Source organism: Dipodascopsis tothii, assembly GCF_038497935.1.
Source record: "Dipodascopsis tothii strain CBS 759.85 unplaced genomic scaffold V1510scaffold_13, whole genome shotgun sequence".
Taxonomy (NCBI): Eukaryota; Fungi; Ascomycota; class Lipomycetes; order Lipomycetales; family Lipomycetaceae; genus Neoaidaea; species Neoaidaea tothii.
The window spans coordinates 366,475-375,977 of NW_027117997.1; the positions used below are offsets into that span (position 1 = coordinate 366,475).

Sequence of the window (9,503 nt, forward strand, 5' to 3'; positions counted from 1 at the left end):
CGTCTAGATTTGCCGAATTACTTGCTTGCTATTGGCCCTGTAGCCCTTGCAATGCTCTTTAATTGGCATACCCAGGCTCACAGCAACCCCGGAAAGAGGTCCTGACGCAGCCCTACGCTACATAAGGATATACGATCCCGACCTGAGACACTGCTTACCAAGTTTGCGCAAATGGCGTCGATGTCCTAGTCAATGGCCGGCAGAGCTGACTCTGTGCCCTTATTGAACTTCGGGGGTCTTAGAACAAGAATGTAGATCTCTGGAGCACCTAGCCTCAACCATCGATCTATTGGTTGAGCGCATGTCCTGAGCCTGTTGTTCTAAGGTACGATCTGCTAGTAGGCATGTGATACGTTCCAGAGCTAAGAGACATCTGAGTGCTACCCTTCCAAGTTAACGGCCGATAAGGCAGACTTGATTGAGTACGTTTTCCAGTGCTCACCTGTCAACCAATGCTGATAAACGCGTTTCTCTATTGGACCACGGTGGCGTAGAGCCAAGATACGGCTCGTGTTTAACATAAAGTTCCTGCATATCCGTGTCCCAATGACTGACATGCATGGTGTAGAAACCGACCAGAAATGATGCAGCCGTACATGCGCCAGATGTGGCGGCTCAGCCCGAGCGCAAAGAGTTCGGCCTGCGTAGAAATGCCTCACTCACAAGTCAGCAAAGACTTTTCTGTCCGTAGCCTCGGAGAACCTTCGGCATCACATGAGCAATCTACGAGACCTCGTGTCAGTCAGACACTGGACGTCTCAGAAGTTCCAAGCGGGAGATCGCATCAATACGCATTAAACAAGTTTAGCTTATAAAAATCCCTAATCACATACATTTAAAATCACGATGATACATAAGCAAGACTAATCAAACTCGCCGACCTTAAGCCCAAACCCGTCTGCCGGGATCTCCTTGAGCGAAGCCGTACGCGCGTAGTCAACACCGGCCGCGTATACGGTATTTCCCCACCAAGACAAGGTCGTCTGGGTGTACTGCAAGCCCAAGAAGACGACGATGCCGGAAAATGCAACACCGGCTGAAAGACCGGACGTGAGGATGTAGTTGTATTTAGTCCACCAAGCAGTGTAGCGTCTGCGAATGACGTACATGAAGGCAAAAGCCGCATAAAAGCCGCCAATGTAATAACTGTAGTTATAAGTTGAACCCCAGAAAGTAGCGCCAGAAACAATGAGAACCGGGTGAATGCTCTTCATGCGCAAAGGATATCTAAGCTTCAGGAGGGCGAAGGGGATAGCAATCAGTGGCCCGATGTAGAAACAGTGCTTGAGAGCTGGGTACAGAGTTGTTAATACTCGATCCGGGTTAATGACACCGAACATGATGGCGTCAGAGTAAACTGTTCGCGGAAATTGGCACACGAACTTGTCAACCTGAGTAGTAGTGCAGAAGTTCTTCACCGTACTGAAAAGGGCATCAACCGCGCCGATAGTTCCGAAGCACTGGATTAATGTGGCAACAATTTGCGCACGAAATACAGCCCGCTGAGGCAGTTTTGAGTAGTGCGCGAGCTTCTGGTCGGCAATGAAGCTCTCTGCTTGCTCGTCAATGTTGTATCCCCACATGCGCACCATCATGTTAGTGACAGCGTTTCCGGGGTCCATATAACCAGCCAGAATGACCGAGAAGGCTCCGAAGCCCATGGCATAGCCGGTTGTTGCGTAAACAATGACCGTCGGAATATACATGCCGATGTTGAACATGAAAATTGCAATGACTGTCCACACAGGAACAGTCGTCGGCCAGGCACAAAGCGCAATAAGCCCAGTGGCCATTCCAAGAATAAAAATCACCAAGAACCACCAGTCAGGCACCTCTGGATAGGCAGCCATCATCTTTGAGTGTGGGTCATCGAAGTTGTCCAGGTTGGCTCTCCGGGGGTGGCGAATTGTTTGCCAGTACATCTTCGCAGTCTTCCAGAGAAGAGGATACTCCGTGATGCAAATGTAGGTAAACGCACAAGTGTAGACGGCCCACAGACCACCAGTGCCAATGATGTGCCCCGCGGACATGTAAGGGACCGAGTAGTTGCGGTACTTTTCTTCGTTGAAAACGCCGTTGATGACGATCCGAGACAAATTGTAAGTCTTGCCAGTGTTGTCAAAGATGGTATTGGAGTTCAGCGGGAGGTACGCGGTGAACTTATGATTGCTCCAATAGAGACCGATGAGGACCATGCCACTCATAATGACACCGGCGAACTTGTTCATGAACGCAAAAAAAGGCACAACCAGGGGTGTAGCGTAATTAATAACTGCCCAGTCGAAAGTAGGGATAGGATTAACACCAAGGCCCAGGTACGAGCCAGTGATGATTGCTAGCTTGACGTTTTGCGGGGCAATCCAAGTCATCCAGTTGAACGTACTGAGCGTCTTAAAGATGAAATCAGGGAAAAAGAAGTACACGAAGGACGCAACAAACGTCAAGAAGAACATCTTCTGGCGACTGATGGTCCAGCCATTGATTGACGTCTTTGCCTCCGGAATGAGAAGCGCACGGTTGAGAGCGAGCGCGGGCAAAACCGTTGGGAACATTGCCTTAACTGGGAAAATAGCCAATTTTCGCACTAAGCCTGCCAGCCCGTAACCGAAAAATAAACTCGCGAAGTTCATCAGGAACACAAACCCAAAATTGACCCACGGTAAATGGAAAAACAGCTCGTGTCTCATCGCAACAGTAAAAGACATGAAATTCGACATTTGAGACCCGACGTTTACCATGACCGTTGCCAGCATCTGCTCTTTGTGGGTCCATGGGCCTGGATTGACACTGTAACGAGTTCCCATGAACTTGAAGCCCCAGTCGGGAAGAAGCTGAGTCAGCTTTCCGCACGGAAAGAGGAATAGCTGTAGCACGGTAGCTTGAAGTGTGAGTCTCGGTTGGCGCTCGTAGAAGAATTCGTTCACAAAGCTACCGATGGCAACCCAAATGGCACCAAGCACGTATGCTCTGATAGTTTCCACGGGAATGGTAGGATCGTCGAATGGGTCTGTAACGGCGCGTACCTCAGGGTAGGGTGAATGATACTCAATGACGGAGGCCTCCAGTCTAGCATCGAGCTCATAGGTCTTGATGTCTTCGCCGTAGGCCTCAGGACCAGCTAGAATAGCCTGTATTCTCGTTAGAGTATCGGTGGGAAAGTTAACATCGTCATAGTGCTCCTTGATAGTTTTCTCCAGGATCTCAAGCGCCGACTCCACAGAGAGCTGTATAACCTTTTCGTAAATGAAGGCAGACGTTGCATCAGCAAATGGGTCATCTTCCGCAGAGTCACCGGCCTTGTTTAGCTTCTTGATGCGGTCAACAATGTGCTCGCGTTCCACATCGCTGCTAGCGTCGGTGCTTCCGAGGGGCTGGACGTGGACCTCGGTCGCAGCCTTCTTCTCGTCGAACTTCTCGTTGAACTCCATATCGAGGAAGTTCTACACATGTCAACAAGAGCCCAGAAGGGTCAGGATGCATACCAGAGAGTAGTAGATGTAAGGAAGAGCTTTTGATTAGAGGTCGAGTAGAACGCACATTCTACCGTCGGCGACCTAGTATTTATACAAATTTGCTTTCGCAGTAGCATCAGCTTCATCGAAATTCGCCAGCTGAGGTTCACTGGTCAAGACCAGAAACTCAATTGTTATCAGCTCCCAAGAAAAAGAGGCTTTTGTTATTTTCTTGCAATACGATAAGAGGTAATAGGCGAAATGGCCAAGGTACATGTATGAATTGCCGCCTTGGATCTATCGTGGGCCAAGCGGATGGCGTCTGGGCTTCTAGTGCTGTCTGAGGTACTAGGGTAACAGATTCGTTTGGCTACTGTGGAGGCGTTGCTTTCTCGCACCAACAGAATTTGGACCGCTAAATCTATCTAAAAGCCTCCCTACTGTACAGCACGAGCCTCTGACTATGTAACACGTTTTGTAATGGAACGGGCGAAGTATGCCACCTGTTCTACGGTTTACAGTTTTCCCGAAAACCGTTCGACAGGCTGACCAAAGACGGGTGCAGATGTACGAGGTTCTCTAAATGAATCGGACGTCGAAAGGAAGCGTCTTCTGCTAGGGTGATAAGCAAAGTCCACTGTATAACAGTCTCAGTTATGCGTATAAGTCTGCGAGTCGGGCGCAAATCCTCGAGCAGCTTTATGCATAATTTGACCTAGTATGAATTTGACATAAAGCCGCGAGCCTGAGGGTCCGATTCCGGTGTTTTTCGTACGGTATACACCTTAGTAGTAGACTTCAAGCGTATGATGCGCACGGGCCGCGGACACCAGGCGGATATCTCGGACCATAACCCTGCACTAGGCTTCCAAGTCTTCCGTCCGTGCCTTCACCTTGGCCACCTCTAGTTGCGCTTTGGCCAAGCTCTGCATGCCCAGACATTACGATGTTAACCTCTAGAGTACGGTGGCGGGTGTCCAATGATAACACAGACAACTTTGCCTCTTGCAACACAATATGATACCATTATGGCGAAGACGCTGCTGCTGTCCGTTTCTCTCGACCGCCTCATGGTAGTAGACCTAGTCCACAACCACCCTAATCTGTGATTCTAGCTCTTTGAGCGCTGTTCCACCTATGGCAGTTACCAGATCTATCAGTCGACGATACAGGTCTGTTGCTATTTGAGATGGCTGGGACACAAATCGTAGCACGCGTTGCAGGGCTTAGTGTATAGCTATGTGTGTTTTGGCCTATTAAAAACTCTTGGCAGCGCTCCGTAAATGCGTCCTTCTACAAAAGACTGCAGATTCCTTCTGCGTCATTGCAAGCAAGCTCGCTGCTGGATCATGGCTGCCTTATCGTTATCAACGCTGTTGCTGTCAGGAAGTCTTGGCAGATGTGTGCCCCACAGGGTACAGTTGAACGTCGGTGCCTAGAACTCATGTCGTCCCACATTTTTCCCCAGATCACACCGCTGCTGCACTGCTGTTGCGGGAGCGGACGTCTCTAACATTGGTGCAAGAAAAGCAGTAGAGGAGGTTCACTATGGTCACGTGCAGCAAGTTGTGCCAAGAGTTACTGGACAGCTAGTAGTGGCTCTCTTAACCTCGGTAGTGAGCTCTGCCACCGACGATATCAGTGCAGTACTTGAGACTTTTGTAGTCAAGTGACGGCCACGTATTGGCCTCATTGCCCAGGAACTAGCCTGCGGGCGAAAAGCCGAGGCCAGGAAATCCACGAGGTGTAATTGAGAAGCCGAGCTCAAATTATGATCTAGCTATCTACTTTCTAGTACTAATACACATTAACGAGCAGTCGTTTACAAGACAGTACTCTAAATACAAAAACCCAAAGATTTCCAAAATTTTGGGAGTGGAACTAGGGGGTTCAGCTTAAAGAACGTTACCCTTGTTCTGCTTCTTGTCGACGTTATAGTTCTTCCAGACAGCGATCGCAGGAATTGCCAACGCAAGAACAACAGTGGCCGAGACGGAACCCCACTTCTGGCTGTAGCCCCACGCATAGTTGATGGCATCTCTGGTCGGAGTCCCGACGGTGTAATTGAGCTGCGAGAGATAGCCACCAAGGTAGATAGACTCGTACTGGTCCTTCATGTCCGCAGGAAGAGCATCCCGCAGAGCCTTCGGGAAAGTGTTGGTGTAGATAGCAGCCGAGACGGCGTCACCAATAGCACCCCCAACACTAGCCGAAAGACTGATCAACGACAGCATCATCGGCACTCCGTCGCGGTCCGCAGCAGCCATGACAGCCATGTCCTCACCGATCGTGAGCGTGCCGCCACCGAAAGCGATAAAAATCTGGCACATGACAATGTAGCCAATGCCACCGTCCTCGCCACGAAAGTGGATCATAAGACCGGCACCGAGCATCATCAGGGGAAGACCAAAGAATAGGCACGCGTACTTGAAGTGCTTGGTCATACGTACGTACACGCCAAACACGACAGACCAGAAGCACGAACCGACATTGTAAATCTGAGTCACGTATCCTGTCTTCGAGACTCCCAGGTTGTAAACCACGATGACGAAGTAGTAGAAGTAGAGATCCCACGAATAGAAACTGAAGTAAATAACGGCAGCGAGAACACAGGCGCCGAGAACGGTAGGCTTCTTAAATAGCTCCCAACGGACGAAGTGGACTCTAGCAAAATACTTTTCCCAAGCAGCAAACACGAAGAAGAGCAGGAAACCGATGACAACCATGGCAATGAAAGTTGCACTCTTGTATTGGGCTCTTCCGTAACTCTCCAAGCTGAAGGGCAGGAGGAACAGAATGAAAGCAGCCATCAGGAGGAGGGCACCGATGACTAATGCTGTTAGCCCTTCTCGCGACGATTTGGAGCTTACCATCAAACTCATGAATATAGTGCACTGTGGACTGGAGCATTGTGCGGTTGGTGGTCTCACGCTTGTAGATACCCAACTTCTCAGCCTTGAGCTGGTAGTACTTGAAGACAGCGGCAAGGGGAACAAAAACAAAGGGCATGATGATGGCAAAGGCGCCATAAGCCCACCGCCAGGTGGACGTTTTCAAGAAAGAGTTGGCCGCCAGCGAGCCGGTGAAAGCAGTGCAGATGAAAGGAGTGCTGGCGAAGCCAAAGGCAAACGCACGGTTGCGCAGACCGGACGTGTCAGCCATGAAAACATCGAGGATCATGTAAATGGCATCGTATCCAATCCAGTAGAGCACATAACCAGCCGCGTAGCCATTAGGGCCATTGCACGAGGCAATAACGATAATTCCCAGCAGGTACACACCGACAAACACCAAAAAGCCCTCAGCACGTCCCCATAGATTGAGCATCTTGGCAATAGGGAGCTTGAGCACGCCACCAACAATGTTGGCCAGAATTCCAGCAGTACTGACTTGCGACGCGTCCTGAAATTTGGAGTAAGCATTATAGATCACATTGTTTCCGATCGCAGACTGCAGGGCTAGCATGAAAAAGCAAACCCAGATCCTATGATGTTAACGATCACGGTCTCAACAGTATGCCCACTTACCAGCCGTACGTCGCCCACAAAGTCTTTCTGCCCCAGACGAGGGCCGCGGCCTCAGCTTTTTTGACACCAAGCTGAGCATCATCGGTGATCTCGTCGGGGTGCTGTTCAATCTCCTTCTCATTGAGCGCCTCCAGACTAACATTGTCCGAGTCCTTGGAAGGAGTCTCGATGTTTGCCTCGTCACCGATCTCCCCGTCAATTTCAGGCACAGCAATGTTGTTCACAGTGCGAGCGTCGTTTCGACCTCTTGCAAGGTCAAGGACACCCATGATGAATTATTTCTTTCAAGGCAGTATCAGGCTCACCGATCATCAAAAATGTGCGGACACTTGGGTGAAATATATAATGGACGTGTAAATGCGACATGTACACTATGTGGACGGCACGGGATCAGAGTTCCTGCAGCAAATGCTAGCGAATACGGTCGTCCGCGGTCTAGGCGTATTTCATACTGGTCCGAGACCGGCCAGATCAGATAACTCATACTGGTGAATCAGATATTTCCAATAATGGGAAGAGAGGCGATCATCTCGACTGCTTCTGGGCTCCAAACTCAAGAGATCGAAAAGTTTAGTGCCTGCAAGTGTACACTGACTAGCTACTCTGGGTGTGCATGACCGACTTAGCGCGGTGCCTTCCGTCGCGCCGTTCGTCGCGCCGTTCGTACAACGCCTGGCTTTAGCCGCCAAGTTTTGCTGTGCTCGCTCTCATGAGACAGATGGGTGTTGTAGAGGGAATTCTATCGGCACGAAGTGGCCTACACATCAAACTTTATTCGTGAAGGGAGTCGCATACGTGTAGGGCGAGCGCAATGCTCCCACTAGCCGCTTCGCCGTAAGCCCTCTAGGACTATTATGAAGCACTAGGACCCGGAGATCTTAAAGCTGGCAGCTCCGGCACCGGATGCGCGGACTTCAACTCGGCAACTACCTTGGCTTAATCAATTTACAGCGCGTGGGCGCCCTGTTGTGGCCTAGTGTAAGGCTCGGGCAACAGTCGCTCGGTGCTATATTATCTTAACCGACTTAGGCCGCGACAGAGCCAACGGGCGTGCTTTAGCCTTAGCGCCCAGCATATCCCGATGATGGCCACCAAAGCCCGATGAGCCTTGGTGGTGGTCATTGGCGGTCATTTAAAGCGGCTGCGCTGCATTCGAGGCAAGGGTTAGGGCATTTTATACATATGCAGCTAGCATGTGGTATGCGTCATTACCTATTTTGGATTACGGTCGGCTGTCCTGCACATCACACAAACGCATCAGCTCGCGAACTCGCCAGTGACCTTGGTGCTGTAAGCGCTCAAGAACCGGTAATGACACCCACTCTGAGCGCGGCTGTTTCAAGTTGCACGGCAAGAGGCCTCTGGCCCTCACGCCTCGAGGCAACATATGAAGAATAAGCTCCTACCCGTCGGAGATGAACGATGAAACGCCAAGGTAGTGGTGGTGGTGCGACTCTTGGCTAGAGGTATTTTCCATCCTCCAAAATCCAAAAGTGTAAATTTCGAAAGGCACAGTATCTGGGGTGTAAACGCGCGTCCTTTTGGCTTTCACTGCAACAGCAATTACCAGACCTTCTCTTGGCGTGAGTGGAAAGAAATTCGACAAGACAGCCGAGACTGTTCTCTTGTGATGCTTTACGAGAACTTACATAGATGCCAAGTAGGGGTAGAACCCCTCGCCAGAGTTACACACTACGGCTCGACATTTGGATATAGATGCAAAAACAACGCTCTGGAAACACGAACGAGGTCAGAACCGTAAAATTACCGAATAAATCAAAACTTTAGTCCACCCGTCGTTCGCCGGTTCAAGTATGTAGCGCAGCACAGCATTCGATCCGAGAGCCACGCCTACAGTTTATAGTCTGACCATAAGAATTCGTAATCTCAGCTATTTACAAAGAGCATCTAAAAGCGGGCTTTGACGTGACGACGTAACTCCAAGCCCAGGAAGTCTAAACCCGGACCATGTAGCGCGAGTGTAGCCACCTAGAGTATAGCTTGAGCAAATAACAATTGTGCAAGACGCACATTGATGTGTCTGTGCATTGAGCAGCATTTGCGAAATATCGCGATTCACATATGGTGTGCGCTGGATGTAGGCCCTGGTCGCCAGCCAGCTGATGTCCCAGAATGATCATGTCCTTCCACGATCAGTCTACCGGAAATATGCGTCCCGCAGACGTTGTAATATGCAATTGAACAGATCGAACAAGACGAGGAAATATTCTACACGGACGTCGGAGTGGGGGGGTGAAATCAGCCATTGTGTAACTAGGAACCCACTCAGCCTCCATATCGACCGCATGGGGCGACGCAATGTAGTAAGATCCAGTCGCATATTTGTACAGATGTTGATAGCCCACTTTCAAAATACCCTGTGACTGCCCCATGGAGACAAAAGCAAGCATACGCAAGTGTACTCGTAAGCCAGATTGGCAGGAACTTGCGAACAGCTACCGACTAAGTCACTTATGACAGCTGATCATTAAGTAATGAAATCGAATACGACATATCGATTGAC

The 9,503-nt window shown here is 50.0% G+C and overlaps 2 protein-coding genes across 2 annotated transcripts; both read right to left on the reverse strand.

Moving 5' to 3' along the window:
* Positions 1–787: 787 nt before the first annotated feature.
* V1510DRAFT_377854 (OPT oligopeptide transporter protein-domain-containing protein) lies at positions 788–3,522 on the reverse strand. The gene is made up of 2 exons (XM_066931593.1): positions 3,483–3,522; positions 788–3,440 (listed from the first exon to the last, which is right to left on the reverse strand). Exon 2 carries the CDS (start codon positions 3,426–3,428, stop codon positions 864–866), a length of 2,565 nt encoding a protein of 854 aa, XP_066789284.1. The 5' UTR covers positions 3,429–3,440; positions 3,483–3,522; the 3' UTR covers positions 788–863.
* Positions 3,523–5,347: 1,825 nt separating this feature from the next.
* V1510DRAFT_364739 (putative siderochrome-iron protein) lies at positions 5,348–7,248 on the reverse strand (the record flags this gene model as incomplete). The annotated part of the gene is made up of 3 exons (XM_066931203.1): positions 5,348–6,282; positions 6,323–6,936; positions 6,980–7,248. 3 exons carry the CDS (start codon positions 7,246–7,248, stop codon positions 5,348–5,350), a joined length of 1,818 nt encoding a protein of 605 aa, XP_066789285.1.
* Positions 7,249–9,503: the final 2,255 nt, after the last annotated feature.

Bases quoted from the DNA above. Each gene is read 5' to 3' on its own strand.
- V1510DRAFT_377854 (XM_066931593.1), bottom strand. From the start codon at position 3,428: ATGGAGTTCAACGAGAAGTTCGACGAGAAGAAGGCTGCGACCGAGGTC.